The sequence below is a fragment of the Chlorocebus sabaeus genome, chromosome 12 (genome assembly GCF_047675955.1).
Source record: "Chlorocebus sabaeus isolate Y175 chromosome 12, mChlSab1.0.hap1, whole genome shotgun sequence".
Lineage (NCBI taxonomy): Eukaryota > Metazoa > Chordata > Mammalia > Primates > Cercopithecidae > Chlorocebus > Chlorocebus sabaeus.
Window position 1 is genome coordinate 28,223,032 of NC_132915.1, and position 20,106 is coordinate 28,243,137.

At 39.2% G+C, this 20,106-nt stretch overlaps 1 protein-coding gene across 1 annotated transcript in view; it reads right to left on the minus strand.

Annotated features, from left to right (window-relative positions):
- The window catches only part of ENTREP1 (endosomal transmembrane epsin interactor 1), a 66,692-nt gene that overhangs the window by 12,466 nt on the left and 34,120 nt on the right, over positions 1–20,106 (minus strand). Inside the window, exons 3-6 of the mRNA XM_007969440.3 lie at positions 7,942–8,052; positions 3,655–3,783; positions 2,062–2,169; positions 1,809–1,942 (exon numbers count right to left, since the gene is read on the minus strand). Of these exons, the coding sequence (XP_007967631.3) occupies positions 1,809–1,942; positions 2,062–2,169; positions 3,655–3,783; positions 7,942–8,052 (482 nt within the window). The remainder of the gene's footprint in view (positions 1–1,808; positions 1,943–2,061; positions 2,170–3,654; positions 3,784–7,941; positions 8,053–20,106) is intronic.

Below are 20,106 nucleotides of genomic sequence, written 5' to 3' on the forward strand. Positions count from 1 at the left end.
GAGCACACTGCTGGATGGCTCAGCTCCTAAACCCACATGAGTCACTTTCCCCTTCTGCCACTGCAGAAACTAAATCTGTCTGTTGCCTCCTCCTAGGTCAACAGAGTGCTCATCTGCAACCTCAGCGTCAAAGAATTCCTCTTATTGGAGAGGGTATTTCTCATCCCCACCAAGAAATATCAGTCATTTTTACTGTCCTCCAATGTACCCTCTACAGACAGCCTGAGACAGTGCTAAGATTTTCGCAAATGTGTCCTCAGGTACAGAAAGAACATGTGTTTTGCTGCTGTATCTCTTCATCCTCTGTCATTCTTGGCTCATTTCCTGAAAGATTAGGGAAGTCATCCCAGCCCCTGAGGCTTTGAAATTCCAGTAGAGGCCACTCCCTGAACACCAGAGAGGCCAAGCTGTCCCACAGGCCTAGCCAAGCCACCTGTCACCCAGCTGATACCCCCTCCAGCTTTGCGGTCATCTCTGCCACTGCCTGGGCAAGTAAGCTGGGGAGAGTATAGAGGTAGGGTTCAGGTATAACTCTAAGGGACAAGTCAGCAGCTAAGTCACTGAAAAGAATACTAACAGTGTCTGGGTGGCAGCCCCACTGGTGACCCATCTCAAAGTCACATACAGTCACCCTGGACATTAGAAAATACTTCTCTAAAAACCTCAAGCTCAGCACCAACTTGGTTTGATAAGTCTCTACATGTACTACAGGGATTAAAAAAATAGAAATTTCTGGCCCTCTGAATATGAAGCCAAAGACACTAGTATTTCTGTGGAATTGAGAGATTCTCTTTCAGAAAGTTCAACAGAGGTTTGCTTATCCTTTAAACTCAGCTTAACGTTACTTCTTCCAGGAAGCCATCTTTGACTGCCTCGCCACTCTGGGTGAGGTGGACCTTCTCTGTGCACCCAAAGTCCCTCTTTTGAATACTACTGTGATCCTTCCAACACATTTTAATGACCTAGACTGTGAGCTCCTTAATGGTAGGGGAGGAAGCAGGTCTAGCTCATTTTGAATTCCAGTAACCTAGCACAGAGGATTCTATGTTTGTTGAATGAATAAATGAAGTCATTCTTTAAAAAAAGATTTGTTTCTAGAAGTTGCTAACAATCAGACAAATGTATATGGCACTTCAATGTACCAATAAAAATCCTTGATATTTAAGAAGGTCAAAATTTTGAGTTTGAAATTTGAAAAGGAAAGTAAGTACAGTATCTATTTTTTCTAGACCAGGGAAAGACAATTAATAATTAATCTCTTTTTAATGGCTAGGAAGAATTTCATGATTGTTGAGACCTGCTGATGGTATTACAATGAAACATCGATTTGGCCTAACTGGGAGTGTTTCCAAGGCAACAGCGACTCTAAATCATGTCAAATTACAGCTGTTATCTCCCTGGGTGTCATTTTCCCTTAGAAAGCTAATTGAAATTGAAAATGTCTACCTTTAGGTCAAAGTTTAACTTTTCTTTGGATCCATCTGTTTTATCAGACAAAAAGAGACAGACAAAGTAAGACAGAAAACAGAGAGAGTGACAGAGAGAATAGAAACCCCTGAAAAACAGCACAATTGTTTTTCAGTTTTCTAAAGAAGGCTGGCAGAAGTGGACTCTCTAAAAGCCATACCTCGGGGTTCACTAGCTGATTTTGTCACTCAATGGGCTAATAATGTTCCTTAAGTCGGGAACAATTTTTCTTTTTCTTTTTCAAAGCAAAGTGAGATCTCATGCTGTGAGTTCTGGAGATACTTCAGTCTTCAGAACCTACAGCACCCCACTCAGACTGCAGGGGAACTCAGGAACGATACCTGCGGTTCATCCGGGGTGTGCACGAGTAAAATGTGGCAAAATAGGAAGGGGGAGGCACAGGCGGCACAAAATCATCAGGGTCCGGGATGTGTCCATGATCCTCCACTTCTTCAGCAGAAATCTGGGATTCATCCTAATTAAACAGCAGCTCGGTTAGTGAAGAGTCTTCATGACAAAGGCACGGGGAGAGAGACAGTGGAGGACACGAAGGGGTCCATGGGCTGGCTCAGCGAAAACATGGCCATGACTTACGATGCAGGATCTCCTGGTTGCGAATATCTGGAGGTAGCGGAGGGCGGCGGCCACCAAGCAGACGGTGGTGGTCAGGGCATTCAAGGCACACAGGGCAAAGAGGACTTTCTGGGGCAAGGAAACAAGGGCACCACTAAGTCCTTCAACACACATCACCAGAATATCATGTAGAAAATCTTAAAAATAATAATAATGCTGCCTCCATAAGACAATTCTCAGGAGAGGCTGCATGTAAAGGATTTAGGTGGTGTCTGGCTCGTGGAAAGCACCCACATAAATGCTGGCTATTATTATGACCCTCATGCAATAATGCTCACTTCTTAATTCCAAAAACTTTTCTTAGAAGCTCCCTGTCACAGAACGCCCTGGTATGACAGTATTTCTTTTTGCAAGCATCAGAATACTGTCGGGAAACATTCCTTCCAGGAGAGCAGTGAGTTTCTCTTCTGAGGCTGATTTCCCCAGGGATAGCAATTCCCAGCCTCCTCCCTCCCACAGCCTCCCACCAGCACAGCGCACTGCTTAAATTGTGGCCACTGATTCTATTTCAAGAGCAATTGGCTGTGCGGCCCCATGCACACAAAGAGGACGCTGCAGGGGCTGGCCCAGCCAGAGTGGAAATAGGACTTCTCACCACTAAACACACATCTCAAAATAGCAAAAGCCATTCCAAACACTTCTGATAGTACAGTCCTGGCTCCTTTAGTGGGGCTTTCCCCAAGCTAAGTCCTGGCTCAGAAAGTTTGGGGGTGACTCAGCTACCAAAAATGCAGAAGCCACGGAAAGCAGGCCATTTCTACATCCCACACAACCCAGAGCTGGTAGCTTGGAACAGTTCTCTCTTTGCTTGGAGACTCTTCCTCCCCACCAAAATGAAACCCAAAACAAATATCTAAAGAAAACCAGTGGAAGTGGACTCTCTAAAAGCCATGCCTCAGGGTTCACCAGCCGATGTTGTCACTCACTGAGCTAATGTTCCTTAAGTCAGGGCACAAATTTTATGCAACTCCCTGATGAAGGCTAATTTTGTACTTCTCTTCAACTGGGATCATCCATTTGTTTAATCTCTTTTGCTTATTATAGTTGTTGCTTATTAAACAAGAGCTAAGGTGCTTCAATTCCCCCATACTTTCTGGCCAATCTCTCTCCTTAGTCTATGTGTTGCAGACTGGTAGTACTCAGTGGTGCATATGACCCATGTAAGCAAACAAATGAGCATCAGAACAGTGACACATGAGTGTGCAACTTAAAGGTTTTGCTAACAGCTACACCGTATATATGTGTGTATGTATACATATGTACGTATGCATATGTGTGTGTGTATACATATACATATATATAGTCAGGCTCCTTTCCATTTTTTACTATCTTATAGTTCTTCAGCACAAAGAAGGCTGTCCATACATAATTTAACACACACAATGATCTGTGGTTCTTTCTGCATTCAATTCTGTCTCTGGGGTCACTCACATGTGCTTTCAGCAGCTTAACTGTTTGAAGCAGGTAACAGAACAGGAATAGTTCAAGTAATTTTGCCTTCTTTGGGGGCTCCATGGTGTATTGACCGTGGGGGTGGGAATCTGTTCAAGGTACCTTAAGTAGAAGGTGAACAGCACTACAGGGCTGAACTGGAAAGAGTTTCAAGGCATTTTCTTTGTCTGTGCACTTGGCTGGTTGAAATTCTTCACAACAGAAGCAAATCTTGCCTTCACCTAAGTCCACCTTAATGGAGGAAAGGTAGAAAAATACTTTAATTATTAAGAAAACCACGCCGGCTCCACCATGGAGCACCGATCCTGTAGAATGAGGTTATGGCAGGGTTCTGTGTCAGGCAATGCCTCTCTCGGTCAGGATGGGCTAGGGTATGGCATGGTAACAACCAAAACCTACATTTCGGTGGCTTTCCCAAAACAAAGGGAATTTTAATATTCCTCCTTTATCCTTTAAAGTCTCCAGCTGAGAACTTCCTGTTTTTACACTAATCCTGTTTAGTACTAACAAATAAGCAGCTAAATGAGACGAAGTATCAGCCTCCATTCTGCTCATGTACACGAGTCCCACTCTTCCCCAAAAGGAACCAAACTCACTTTCTTTTTCCAACACGATGCACTCTGATTTTCATTTTTTGCACTTGGTGCAAGCCTCAAGCTCTTAACCTGAAAGCTCTCTCTCTCTCTCTCAGACAATACTAGGTATCATCTTACAAAGTACTCCCTTCCCAAACAAGTCCATTCTTGATACAAAGCATTTAGTTAAGTGGGAAACCAGGCCTATGTGGGCTGCACCCATGTGAGTGCTTTATCCATATAACATAGATGTCCAGCTCTTCAGAAACTTCAGCTACCTAGAACCTCTGCAGTGAGCCAGTCTGGATGGCAAAATTTTCCAGATGGGTGAAATTTAATCCCTTTAAACAAACCTATTTGAAAGTTTACTCATTATACAAATGATCATGAATACCAACTAATTTTCCCACTAGATACAAAGAAGCCCTCAGACTCTGTACAAAACGATTCCAGGCAACTGTGTATTGTGTATTCCTGCTCCCCTATTCCTGATCCTTGCAGAATCTAATACCTTCACCTCCATTCTTAATCCCATCTCTGCCCAATATTTCTAAAAACTTACTCTCGCTTCTCATCAGTCACTTTAGCCTATCCACAAACAAATCTGTAGAAGTCTCCCCGATCCTAAATAATGAAAATCCACCCCGCATTCTTGATGCTATTGCCTGAAGAGGTCAGATCCTTGTCTTCCCCCCATCGCCTTTCAACAGTAGCATTCTTAACCCTACCAGCACATTCGAATTTTCTGGAGAGCTTTTTTAAAAACGATGATGCCATCTTTAGCACTCAGGGAACTACAAATTAAAGTGACAGCAAGCTCTCCCTTTGGCCTCATCAGACTGGCAAAAGTTTAAAGAGAGAGAAACTCTCTTTGCTGGTGGAGATGTGGAGAGCCACTAGTAGAAACTCACCAGTCACTGGGGAGTTTAAGCCCTTTAATGAAGGAACTGACTATCCATTTTAAATTAAAAATACGTCCCCAACCACTTTGGAAAATTCTTCAGCACCACATGATCCAGCAACTCCATGCCTAGGTATTCACTCAAGAGAAATGAAAAGTGCCTCCCCAAAACAACAATGCTCACAGCAGCTTTGTTCATAATACCCCCAAACCGGAAACAGTCTAAATGTCCATCAACAGGAGAACAAAAAAAAAACAAAAAACAATTCTGGTATTTTTATAAAATGAAATAGTGTCCTGAAAAAAAGAAACAGCAGATACAATATAAAAATATGGATGAAGTTCAAGCACATTACTGAGCAAAGTAAGTCAGATACAAAAATGTTCAAACCATGTGACTCCATCTATATGAAGTTCAAGGACAGGCAAAACTAACCTATGGTGAAAGAAATAGGAACAGTGGTTGCCTATGAGAGAGTAGAGACTGCCTGAAAAGAGAAACTAAAGAACTTTTTAAGGTGATAGAAATACTGTTTGGAGTATAACAAACAATATTTTGTTTGCAGTATAGAGATTGGCATATAACATGATGTATACATTTGTCAAAATAAATGTATACATTGGTCAAAACTATAATGAACTGCACACTTAAGAGTTGTGTTTTTCACTATAACTTTTACCCCAATTTAAAAACAATGGATAGAACAATAAAATGGTTGAATTTGTAATAATAAATGAGACAGGCAGGAGACAAGATACTGCTGAGAACAATTCCTTGTCCTGGGAACCTACTCCGCTTAGAACTAAAATCTCCTTGAGAATATACAGAATGGTATTAATGGCAGCACTATGTCTATTGGTCAAAATCCAAGCCACAGCAGGCAATAACAAAATAAGGAACTAACTTGGTAGAAGAAATTAAGGGTGTTAGTCTGTATTTAATCTTCTCTAAGTGATACATCTTTAAGTGATAAAAACAGGATGCAGGGAAGTACATACAATATGCCCATTTTTAAAAACTCATGAACAACCCCACCCCATACATATTTATGTAATATTACATGACCATGAAAACATTAAGAAATATAATTCCCCAGCCTGTTACTAAGGATTTGGGGCGACAGATAGGGGCAGAGCGGGAAAGAGGAAAGAACAACTCCTTGCCTGAAAAGGTTTCATTTGTCAATAATTTCCCCAAAGGAAAACAACACTTATAGCATGATCCTGTTGACTATGTGCATTTTTGTGCATAAAGAGATGCTTAACACATGGCCAAACTGTTATCCAGGGATAGTGGGAATTCAAATGATATTTAAGTTCTGCCTTATACTTTCATGGCTTGCCCAAACTTTTATAATTATATCATCAGAAATAATCACAGAGTTGGTTTTGTGGTAGAAAAAAAATTTATTAAAAATAGACTTAGTGCAAACCATATTCTGATATACAGAATATATAAAGAACTTCTACAACTCAATAACAAAAAAACAAATAACTCAATTTTAAAATGGGCAAAAGACTCGTATAGACGTTCTTCCTTTAATGAAAACATACAAATAGCCAGCAGGCATATGAAGAGACTATCAACATCACTAATAAGGAAAATGCAAATCGAAACCAAATGAGGTATCACCTTATACTCATTAGAATGGCCACTTTAAAAAACAAAAAAGCAGAAAATAACAACTGTCACTGAAGATGTGTGGAAATTGGAACCCGTGTGCACTGTTGGTGGAAATATTAAATGGTGCAGTTGCTATGAAAACCGATACAAAGCTTCCTCAAAAAATTTCAAATAGAATTACCAAATGATCACTTCTGGTTACATATCCCAAAGAATTAAAACCAGGATCTCAGAGACATATTTGCATGCCCATGTTTATTGCAATGTTATTCACAATAACCAAGAGTAGGGGCCAACCTAAATATCCATCACAGATTAATGGATAAACAAAAGGTATCATGTACATACAATGGAATATTACACAGTCTTAAAAAGGAAGGGAATTCTAACACATGCTGCAACATGATGAACCTTGAGGAGATGATGCTAAGTGAAATAATCCAGTCACAAAAAGACAAACAATGTATTATCCTACTTGTATGAGGTACCTAGGGTACTCAAATTCATAGAAAGGGAATGTGAAGTGGTGGTTACCAGGGGCTGGAGGATGGGGAGCTGTTGTTGTTTAAAATGCATAGACTTTCAGTTTTGCAAAATGAAAAGAGTTCTAGAAATTGGTTGTATAACAATGTGAATATACTTACCTCTACTGAACTGTAGACTTAAAAATGGTTAAGATGGTAAATTTCATGCTATGTGTATTTTACAATAAAAGTTTTTTCTTTTAAGTTCAGAGATGGTACAAGTCCACAACCTCTTACTCACAATGCTGAAATCCAAAAAGGTCTGAAAACCAGAAGTCATGATAACAGCCTGCTGTCCCAGACTCCACTGGCATGCTATATAATAAATAGTATATGCAAAATATTTAACCTTCTAAAATTGGAAAAACTCTAAATGCTGACACACACCTGGCCTCCAAAGGTTTCAGATAAAAGACTGTTGACCTATATTCTGGCAATATCCAAATATCCATTTTTTTTCTCTTTAGATGAGGACAGAGACTGATTGCTTGTGGACACCTGATCCATCTATTCACTAACTAATGATGCATTATATCACTATGGTTCCAGGGTTTTGCTGGCTGGTCCCTGCTTTGGAAAAAGTAATCGACAACCTGGGTGAAATAATCAGCAGGCAGCTCTTTGTTTTGTTTTCCCACTTCCTTTTACCCATTTCAGGTTTCACTTCAGGACAGTTGCCTGGTGCTGAATGTTGCAAGTCTTGCCAGGAACACCTGACAAGCCAGGGTCTGCCTAGATGCCCGGTGATGTTTTAAGACTGCTTACCAGATCACACCTGGGGACACTGGACACAAACTGGGCCCCTTGGCAGCCTAGGATAAATCCAGCTAGATTTAAGAGGACACAAACCACAGAGAGCAGCACAAAGAGGTTTACCTGAAATGGCAAGAGAATGGACAGTTAGTAAAAGATAACAGCTAAATTCAGACAAGTTTTATCTAATTTTAAAAACTCATATTCTCTTCCAAGACTAAATTTTTTTAAAAAAGATCAGAACCATGTTTTTAATGTGACAAACTTTTTTTTCACATTTTAGAGTTGTTAAAATTGTGCTGAGGGATGCCATTGACTCTTAAGTCTTCTCAATAACCTCAAGTCCTTATTTTTTCCTCTTTGAAAATAATTCTTACTCCCTTATCTTTCATCCACCACATTACGCTAAGCCCTAGCTATTTCCTCCTTGAGCCACTCTTATTTTTTTTCTTTTAGTTTTGTGGGATCAGCAGCAAATAAACAAATGGAGAACTCTGGAATATAAGTGAAACCCAGGTACATCAAAGAGCTCAGAGCCTTTATTATCCAGAAATCACAGTATGCAAATGGACATAAAGATGGGTCCTTTTTTCAGTTCTGAACACTTTAGGTACTAAAGAATACGTACACAAAGATTTTCCATGTGCTTTTCTCTAAAGTTAATTATTACAACTATCACGCCGAATAATTAAAAAATTGATAGTAGTCAACTGAGAAGCCAGTATTTACTTAGTATAAGTTAGAGATTATGTAGGCTTTTCAACTTGAGAGCTATGATTATTAAGAAAATCAAATCTTATTGCAAATACAAAAGATTAGAGGAAATAATTATCAGTGTTAGAACCACACGTCAATTCAGGTAGCTGATATGTCAGAGTTGGCTGGTAAATGAGTTCACATATGAGCACTAAGGGAGAAACCTTGTTCTTTATTGTTATTCCAAGTCAAGCTTGAAAGCATTTCCAAAGACCCATTTTGAGTCAATGTTTAATATTACATGATGCCACTTTACCTAGGGGGAATTCCTTCTTCTCTCCAAGAGAAGTTTGGCTTCTTTCCTTTTATTGTTAATTTGGATACAGCCTGCCATCAGATTTTGGGGAAAATACTAATGGAAGCTGCTGTTGTTACTGTTTCCCAGGCTGGATTCCTCAGTGTCTATTGGACTTGACTTGAGCAGCATACAGAATATGTCCCCTCCTGCACTGTATCATTTATGATTATGCCACAGTTTCTTGGAAAAGGAGAATACATAATTGGCAAAGGACAGGGCTTGATCTTCCCACATGGGCTTCTATTACACACTAGCAGTTGCTACTCAGAGAGATCTAATATATCTGGAATCTTTATACCCAATAACACAGTCACTGTTACTATGGAAAAGTCTTGAGTTTTCCTTTGGAAGTTTTCTTTTAAGACAATGTACAATGCCTTGAAAAGAAAGTGTGGTTATAATGCCCATCAGCACGCCAATAAAAATTAACATCATCTGCTATAAAATGGGTGAGGGCCCATTACTCCTAACACCAAACCCAAAATCTCTTCACTAAAATCTTAAAGCCAGCCCACCGAAGGACATAGTTAGGAAAATCCATAGTAGGCAAGCTACAGACCGGTAGAAAATATTTTCATGCATACATTCAACAAACAACTTGTGTCCAGAATATACAAGTAACTCCTCAAATCAATAATAAAGAGACAAGCAACCCAATTAAAAATTGGGGCAAAAGACTTAAATAGACATTTCATACAGACACACAAAAAATATAAGACTAGCCAAAAAGCACATGAAAAGGTGTTCAACATAATTAGTTGTCACAAGTACAAAGTAAAAACCAAATGAGATACCATTTCACACCACCTAGAATGGTTAAAATGTAAAAGACTGACAAAACCAAGTGTTGGTGAGAATGAGGAACACTTGGACTCTCAGACACTGCTTGTGCAAGTATAAGATGGCACAACCACTTTAGAAAATTTTTGTCATATTAAAAAAAAAAAGCTCATCATCACTGGTCATTAGAGAAATGCAAATCAAAACCACAATGAGATACCATCTCATGCCAGTTAGAATGGCGATCATTAAAAAGTCAAGAAACAATAAATGCTGGAGAGAATGTGGAGAAATAGGAACGCTTTTACACTGTTGGTGGAAGTGTAAATTAGTTCAACCATTGTGGAAGACAGTGTGGTGATTCCTCAAGGATCTAGAACCAGAAATTCCATTTGACCCAGCAATCCCATTACTGAGTATATACCCAAAGGATTATAAATCATTCTACTATAAAGACACACACACACGTATGTTTACTGCAGCACTATTCACAATACCAAAGACTTGGAACCAACCCAAATGCCTATCAATGACAGACTGGATAAAGAAAATTTGGCACATACACATCACAGAATACTATGCAGCCATAAAAAAGGATGAGTTCATGTCCTTTGCAGGGACATGGACGAAGCTGGAAACCATCATTCTCAGCAAACTAACACAGGAATAGAAAACCAAACACCACATGTTCTCACTCACAAGTGGGAGTTGAACAATGAGAACACATGGACACAGGGAGGGCAACTTCACACATCAGGGCCTGCCGGGGCTGGGGGGGCTAGAAAAGGGAGAGCATTAGGAGAAATACCTAATGTAGATGAGGGTTGATGGGTGCAGCAAACCACCATGGCACATGTATACCTATGTAACAAACCTGCATGTTCTGCACATGTATCCCAGAACTTAAAGTAGAATAAAAGAAAAAAAAAGAAAATTGTTTGTCAGTTTTTTAAAAATTAAATATAAATGTCCCATGCAGAAGAACTGCAAATAATTTATGAAGCCACTGCCAAATTCTACCAAACTTATAAAGAAGAACTAACACCAATTCTCCTCAAGCTACTCCAAAAAATTGAAGGAGAGGGAATTCTCCCTAACACATTTACAAAGCTAGCATTATCCTAATACCAACACCAGACAAGGACACAACAAAGAAAAGAAAATATCCAATGTCCCTGATGAACATAGACACAAAAATCCTCAATAAAATGCTAGCAAACTGAATCCAACAGCACATCAAAAAGATATACATCATGATCAAGTGGAATTTATCCCATTCATGCAAGGATAGTTCAACATACCCAAATCAATAAATGTGATACATCACATCATGACAATGAAGGACAGAAAGCACATGATCTTCAAATTTAACATCCCTTCAACAGACTAGGCATAGAAGAAACATACCTCAACATAATAAAGACCATAAATGAAAAACCCACAGCTAACACCACATTGAATGAGGAAAAGCTGAAAGCCTTTCCTCTAAGAACTGGAACAAGAAAAGGATGCCCATTTTTACTACTTAAAGTAGTAGTAGAAGTCCTACCCAGAGCAATCAAGAAAGAGAAAGAAATAAAAGGCATCCAAATTAGTGCAGAGGAAGTCAAATTGTTCCTCTTTGCAGATGACATAATCTTATAGCTAGAAAAATCTAAAGACTCCCCCAAAAGACTCTTAAATCTGATAAATAAATTCAGTAAAGTTTCAGGATACAAAATCAACATTTAGAAAATCAGTAGCATTTATATACACCAATAACAAATGAGCTGAGAAAGAAATAAAGAAGGCAATCCCATTTACAGTAGCTACAAATATATATATACACACACATATATATACACATATATATGTGTGTGTGTATGTTTATTGCAGTACTATTCACAATAGCTAAGCTATGGAAGCCACCTAAGTGCCCATCAGCAGATGAATGAATCAAGAATATATGGTAATATATGGTATATATACATATTGAAAGGTTTAATTGGTCATAAAAAAGAATGAAATCCTGTCATTCGCAGCAACCTGAATGGAACTGGAGGCCCTCATGTTAAGGGAAATAAGTCAGGCACAGAAAGATAAATATTGCATGTTCTCATTCACATGTGGGCGCTTAAACAGTTAATCTCACGGAGATAGAGAGTAGAATTATAGTCACCAGAGACTGAGATGGGTGCATGTGGGGTGTGGGGGATAGGATCAAGGAAGAGAGGTTGGTTAATGGATACAAACATACAATTAGATAGAAGGAATAAGTTCTAATGTTTGAAAGCAGAGTAGGGTGACTGTAGTTAACAAAAATATATTGTATATTTTGAAACAGCTAGAAGTCTTGAAATGTCCCCCAATACATAGAAATGATAAACACTCAAGGTGAAGGATATCCTAAATACCCTGATTTGATCATTATATGATCATTATTTTGTTGCTATCCATGTAATGAAATAGCACGTTTAACCCGTATGTCCATATATTATGTATCAATGTTTTAAAACTGCATTGAGTGAAATTAGCCAGATACTGTATGATTTCACTTACTTAAAGTTAAGGAATAGACAAAATAACCTATAGTGATAGAAATTAGAAGAGCAATTGCCTATTTGGGAGGAGGGCAGGGAGGGAGGAGATTGACTGGAAACACATGAAAGAATGTTCTGGGGTGATAAAAATGTTCCACCTCTTGTTCTGGGTGGTAGTTACATGCAGTATTCAAATTGTCAAAATTTAGCTAACTGAACACTTGCAATCTGGAACAGGACTGTATATAAATCATACTTACCTTGTTTTTTAAAAGAAAATCCTAAATCCAGCAGTCAAGGCAGGATTGTGAGATCATACAATGAATGTGGCTACTTCTAAAATGTCTGATTGGCAAACAAGCTGAGAGAATGCTCCAGGGAGTCACTGCCTGGTAGGCTTCATTTCCCTCCTATACTGGAGGGGCTGCCAAGTGCAAGTCAAAGTCAAATCGTTAGAATGCCGCTCCTGCAAAGCCCAGAAGGAAGATCTGGGGTTTCACTTGTATACACAGACTCCGTACAAAATCGCCATGCACTGTTCTTCAACTTTATTCCTGCATATGACTTTACTATTACGTTATTAAAACTCTGGTCAAACTTAGCCAAATGGTCACCTGAATTACTCTAGCACAGACAACTATGGCATAAATCAGACATAGCTCTTTCAGAAGTTGGATCATCTTCCAGGATACAAAATATTGGAGTCATAAAGAACTCAGGGTTTACAGGGACCTTCAGAATGGACCCCTCTAGCTTTAACCTGGTTAAAATGTGATCACTTCCAAGACCCAAATGTATATCCCAAGCTTCATCAAATGGCATCCGCCTTAAACTGGTGACAATAAAATATCAGCTGCCAAAGCACATTATAGTCACAAAGACGACTCAGCAACATCTGGGAAGGGGAAGAATTTCTTATATTTCTTATAAGAAATTACTCTTGCCTTAAAAAAAAAAAAATCATTGCAGGTGATCGGAGTTTCTCTTGAAACTCAAATCTGAATTTGACATCTGGAGACCTGGCTCAAACTCAGGCTTTCCCACTTGTTTGCTGTGATATCTTAGGCCAATTTTGTGAGATTTTTCTCATCTATTAAGTGGGTCTATCTTCCCACCTACCTCACAAGATTATTAGGAGAGTCATGTTAGCTTATTTATATGGAAGTCCTTTATAAACTGCAAAATACAATGTACACAGCTTTATTATTAATGGGAATTTCCTCTTTGCAGGAGCAGCTTGTTATTACAAAGTGAATTTCACAAAACACATTTCATTAGGTTTGGTACCAGAATTTCATTCTTTTGCTTGTGACACCTGAATTTATGGCAGCTGGAAGGGACATTCAAATTGTAAGATAAATCTGCAGTTATATTATTTCCAAAACTTGTCCAAAAAGAATGATGTCTGCAGCCTCCTTTAGGAACTCGCTCTACACTGGACCACTGACATCTGCAAGTGGGGCATCTCCCTGTTTGCCCTGCCACAGCCTCTCTCCACACTTACCCTCCCTTTACTCTACCCATGGGGAAGGCTGAGCTATGCAGACTGGCTCAGTGGGGCTCCTCTGCCCTCTGGTCTCCAGTGAAGCTAACCAACAGGGACCCCGGACGGAAAGAAGACCACAGGAAGGGAAGAGGGTGAGGCTGGGGAAGTTCTTCTCCTGGTTCCTTCTCTGCAGCCTCAGGCTGGCTGTGTCCCTCAAAGGAAAGCCTCAGGGGTTCTCTGTACATGACTCTGACTCCCAGATTCTTGCCACCACCCCCACTCTTCCCTGCAGGCTTAGAAAAGGTTAACAGTTTCATCATTCCCCATACCCTGCACATACCTTTGTGAGTCGTCCCTTTATTAACCACTTGTCAATTGTAACTGTATTGTCCCATCTGTTTCCTGCTGGGAGCTTGACTGATCCAACTTCTCTATAAAATTTTTCCTTATATTAATATTTAACCTAATTTTCTTCCTGCTCATTAAGCCCCATTCCTATTGTTCTCATTTCAAATTAATCATCACTTGCCCAGTGAAGTGAACACTATGGATTACTGCTCCTGAATTCTACTAAAGCCAATGCATCATTGAGGCTTACTCTCGAGAAACAGAAAAACACAAAGTTGACAGCAAACTGTCTTTCTAGAACTTGTATTTTAGACCGTAAGAGGCGGTGGAAACCAAAAATTAGAGGGCTTGCCCCACATTGCCCTGTGGTCTTTAAGAGTAAGATGCAAAATCCAACCATTCAAGGATACATTGCAAAATCCAAGATCCAAAGAGCTAGTGCTCTCACAGGGACTGACGACACGGGCGTATCGGTCAGGGTTCTCTAGATGTGCAGAACTAACAGGACAGATCAATATATAAAGGGGGGTTATTAAGTAGTATTAAATCACACAATCACAAGGTCCCACAATAGGCTGTCTACAAGCTGAGGAGCAAGGAAGCCAGTCTGATCCCCAAAGCTGAAGAACTTGGAGTTCAATGTTCAAGGGCAGGAAGCATCCAGCACAGGAGAAAGATGTGGGCTGGGAGGCTAGGCCAGTCTAGCCTTTTCACATTTTTCTGCCTGCTTTCTATTCACTGTCAGAGATTAGATGGTGCCCACCCAGATTAAAGGTGGGTCTGCCTTCCCCAGCCCACTGACTCAAATGTTAATCTCCTTTGGTAACACCCTCACAGACACACCCAGGATCGATACTTTGCATCCTTCAATCCAATCAAGTTGACACTCAGTATTAACCATCACAATGAGTTAAGTCTTCTATGCTTTTCTTATTTTTTGTTATTCATTTGAATCATGACTATTTTATGATACTTATACCAGGTGCCTTTATGCAAAACGAATTATGTTTTTCAGTTCAGTATTTTGAATTCGCCTCAGCTCTGATCTCTGGTAATTGTGCCCCCAGTTCATTCCAGGTCTCAATTAACTGACCCAATGAAAGAATGTTTGGGGAACCTGAGGCTATCAAGAAGCAACATCACCTTCAATTTGCCTATCCTTTCCTGCTAAGATTTCTTCATAATCCCTGTCACACTGTATCATTAAATAATTATGCCTATGACAGCTTGGTATTGTTTGATATAAGATTTCATTCTTTAAATAGGCTGACCTTTCCCTACTGCCTAAGGACTTTCATTTTGCTCCTTGCTTCCCCACTGCTCCAATCTCTAGATGCGACTTAAACTTACTGTGCAGGTTTAAATAAATAGTTCCAATAACTGTGGGAAGGCAGAATAGTTTAAAAGTGAATAGGTTTTAAATGGTGAATTGAGCATAAGGATTTAGCTCTACTAGTTCCTGAAAACTCACCAAAATGACAGGAAAAGAAAATATTTTTAATGCAGAAATCCTTAAGGACAGAGAGAACATGAGAACAGCAACAAAATTTTAGAAGGTAGAAAGTTGGTGGACAAGAATGAATTGACTCAGTGGTCCTGAGAAAAGTGAATCCCACGAAAGCAATGAAGAAAGCCAAAACTCAACAGGATTTACTCTTCAGAATCCCCAGATGTTCAGAAATGGTGGCACCAGATACTCTTTGGAATGAAAGTGAGCCTCAAAATAGAACTGACAAGAGTCTATTTAAAAAAACAATTAGAAAATGGTACAACCACAATGGAAAATGATCAGCAGTTTCTAACAAAGTTAAATTTATACCATTCTATGACCTTTGCATATGTTCACAAAAAAATATAGACAAGAATGTTCATAGCACATGCTCCTAATGGCCCAAAACTGGAAAGAACCAAAATGTTAATAACAGAAGAATGGATGAACAAATTATACTACATTCATAAGTGGAATGAAGCTCAACAATAGAAAGAAACAGACAACTGATGCATATAAAACATGGATGAATCGCAGCAACCTTATATTGACTGAAAGAAGCCAGACACAAAAGGGCATGTGCTGTATGATGCCATATAAAAAAAAGTTCTAGAACACATAATAACCTATGGTAGAAAAAAATCAGAACAATGGTTACTCCTGCAGGGAGAGAGAGGAATCGACTGAGAAGAGGCATAAGGAAACTTTGTAGATTGCTGGAAAAGTTCTGTATCTTGATCTGGATAATGATTACACAGGTGTATACATGTATAAAAATTCAGCAATCTATACATTTAAGATTTGGGTCTGGTACCATATATAAATTATCCCTTTTTTAAAAAAGTCACTTAGAACTCCTGATTCCTTTTTCTGACCACACCTTTGGACCCAGAAGAAAAATCTCAACCACAGTTTAAGGTTGAAAGATTTTTCCACTGGAGAGCCAAAATTCTATGGAGCCATGCCTTCAAAATTTTCAACTTAGCTAAAAATGTTGATCAAGTTTGAATAGGATAAAAATATTTTCACTTTTTTTTTTTTGCAATTTACACATAAGATTTTTAAAATGTGTTTTTAACATACCCTTTTCTCAGAAATTTACTACAGGATGCTCCACCAAAATTTGGGGGGAGTTAGGGAAAAAAAGAAGCTATGGAATCTAGGAAACAGGGATCCAACTCAAGAGAGGTTAAGGGAACGCCCAGGATAATGGTGAAAGGATGACAAAGATGATAGTAACATATGCAGAGCCTACTGGACTGGCTAGTCCAGATAGAGCAAGTCAAAAGGCTCCAGGAAGGATGAAAGTGATAGAATATCCAACAGATGTGCTTGAATATATGGAAAAGCAACTTAAACAATAAGAGGATGGTTGACATTTGAATCAATAATACACAGAAAAATGAAGCAAATGAAGAAGGAGCACCTTTGTTAACTTGAAGAAAAATAAAATATTTTACTGGAGAGGAAAGGGGATAGTCAAAATAAAATAAGCATTGAAAATAGCTCTGACCAAAATCATGATAGAACTTGATTGAGAAAAGAACTATAAAAGTATGTATTGGGGCAGAGAGGTGAAATGTAAAAGAGAAAGATTTCCTAATTGTCTACAATGCCTCAGTGACTGATTGCCTTTGGAAATTGGTTGAAGTGATTGTGTTTGGAAAATGGGATAAAGAACTGAGGATTTCTTCTTCAGACTTACAGCATTATTTGACCCTTTAAACTATGTGCATACATAACCTTGATAAATGGAAAAACTAAATTTAAAGCATAAAATGGAATAAAAAACATGAACTCAGAATGAGATAAATGTGTGTTTAATTTCCAGCCCATTGGCTTACTGGATGAATACTCTTGAGCAAATTACTGAAACTCACTGGGTCTCACTTATTTACTTATAAAAAACGAGTAATACCTCAAATGGCTGTTGAAAGGAACAACAAAAAAAATAAAAGCAAAATAAGAACATGTCTATAAAGCTGCCCACAGCAGTGCCCAACACGTATAATACATTCAATACATCTCTCCTCAACAAATGCACTTGTCAATTCACAAACTTTTAATAGATCGGGAACTATGGCCATCTTTCTGTCTTCCTGCCCATCACTCCAGCTTAGCACTTCTCCCTTCGTGCAGTTGTCATCCCCATCTAGCCTGTAACTGTCCTCATTGTCCCACTCTCAGTCCTCACACCTGTCCCTGACCTTTGCCATTTGTGTTAGTCCATTTTCATGCTGCTAGAAAGAACTGCCCAAGACCAGGTAATTTATAAAAGAAAGAGGTTTAATTGACTCACAGTTCAGCGTGGCTGGAGAGACATACAATCATGGCAGAAGGTGAAGGGGAAGCAAGGCACCTTCTTCACAAGGTAGCAGGAAGGAGATGTGCCAAGTGAATGGGGAACAGCCCCTTATAAAACCATCAGATCTCATAAGAACAGGATGAGGGAAAATGCCACCAAGATTCAATTACCTCCACCTGGTCGCTCCCTTGACATGTAGGGATTATGGGGATTACAATTCAAGATGAAATTTGGGTGGGGACAAAAAGCCTAACCCATATCACCATCTCACCTCAAGTTCTTAGTATGCTCATAGGTGGATGTTGGTATAAAGCAACTTCCCAGCTGGGTTTGGCCTCTGTCACATCTGTCTGGCATCACATGCATTATTCTAATCAAGAAAGGCTTTGACTGGGCGCAGTGACTCACATCTGTAATCCCAGCACTTTGGAAGGCTGAGGCGGGCGGATCACTTGAGGTCAGGAGTTCGAGACCAGCCTGGCCAACATGGTGAAACCCTGCCTCTACTAAAAATGCAGAAATTAGCCAGGCATGGTGGTACACACCTATAATCCCAGCTACTCAGGAGGCTGAGGCAGGAGAATTGCTTGAATCCAGGAGGCAGAGGTTGCACAGTAAGCCGAGATAGCGCCACCGCACTCCAACCTGGGTGACAGAGTGAGACTCTGTCTCAAAAAAGAAAAAAAAAAAGAAAAAAGAAAAAAAAGGCTTTATTAATGCTTTAAAAAAATTTCCTTAACAATTAAATATGTTCATCAAATGTGATGTTTCTTTTTAAATTATCAGAAATAACACATATTTTTCCTAAATGTTAACAATGAATTTGTGCAGGTATGTGTGTTGTTTTCATTTAAATATGAGCAGTTCACCAAATTATTTCCTCACGAGAAGAAACTTCTAAGAAAGCAGGAACTTTTACTTCAAAAGGTGCTAATCCCACCCTAGAATTCTTTGCTTTCACACTCTGTTTTGTCTTTTAATTCCCCAAGAAAATATTACTGGTCCTCATTTCATCATTGTGCCCTTTTATCCCCCTCACATGCAGCCTTTTGATACTCTCAAAAATAAATTTTAAAAAAAATGCTTTTCTCCAGTGGGGTAGAAAATCTGAAACAAGAACACAAAAACATAAGTGGTGGTAAATAATACTGAATGAATCAGTCAACCAATCAATGGACAAATGAAAGAAAATCTATTCTTTCTGATAAGTGCTATATACAGGTATCATAATTCTTACTAATATTCTAGGACATATACAGACAGGCCTGAAAGGTAAACACCTGATTGACTATCACTGCTAGCATGAAAATGGCTACCACCATTGCTTCTGCTGGGAACTCATCACTTCCCCAAGAAAGAAGATAGGAAGGGTTGGGACTTCAATTCCATTATGTCGAAGGAAGAAGTGAGAATGGTGGGTGGGTGGGAGAACAAAATACCTGTTCCTTAGAATTCAAGTTCCATTTTCCCACTGAAACAAGAACAATTGTGTGGTCTTGCTGTGAATCTGCCATTTAACATGTATGTCCTCAGTGCCATGGAGTCCAAGCACCAAAAAATCTGATTAGTCACTGGTTAATAAGACAAATGGCACAGGACCCATGACAGTTGATGTAACCACTTATTTAACTCTTAACATTTTACATTTCAATTTAATTTGGGGAAGCATTTCAATATAAAGATCTAGAATCATGAGCAAGTCATCTGAACACAACACGATGGCACTGGAAAAAAAGTAATTAAAGACAAGGCACCAAACTAAAATTTTTCTGAACTGGTCTAGCAAAACGAATGCTTGGATTGACAGCCCAGCACCACAGCAACCAACAAAACATCATAAATCACAACCACTCACAAAGCCCACATTCTCACTACTGTCAACCTATTTCAGGAGCTCCCACATGCACTGACTTGGTTTGCCTGTTTGCCTTTAATCCTTAGACCCCAACAGAACCTACTCCCAGTTTCAGTCCCTTGACACCCTTTAAACTTCTGCCAGAAGTTTGGCAGATACATTACCATCACCCAGACCAGCTCTCCTTGCCAACAAGCCAAACACAGGCCCGTTGCTGTGAACAGAACCGACTGTCTCTCTTTCCTCTCCAGCACACTGAAGTGCCAGGTTTACTCATATCATGGAAGTCCCTGATTTTCTTTTTATAAAGTGTCTAAGATATAATAATAACCATTGCTTTC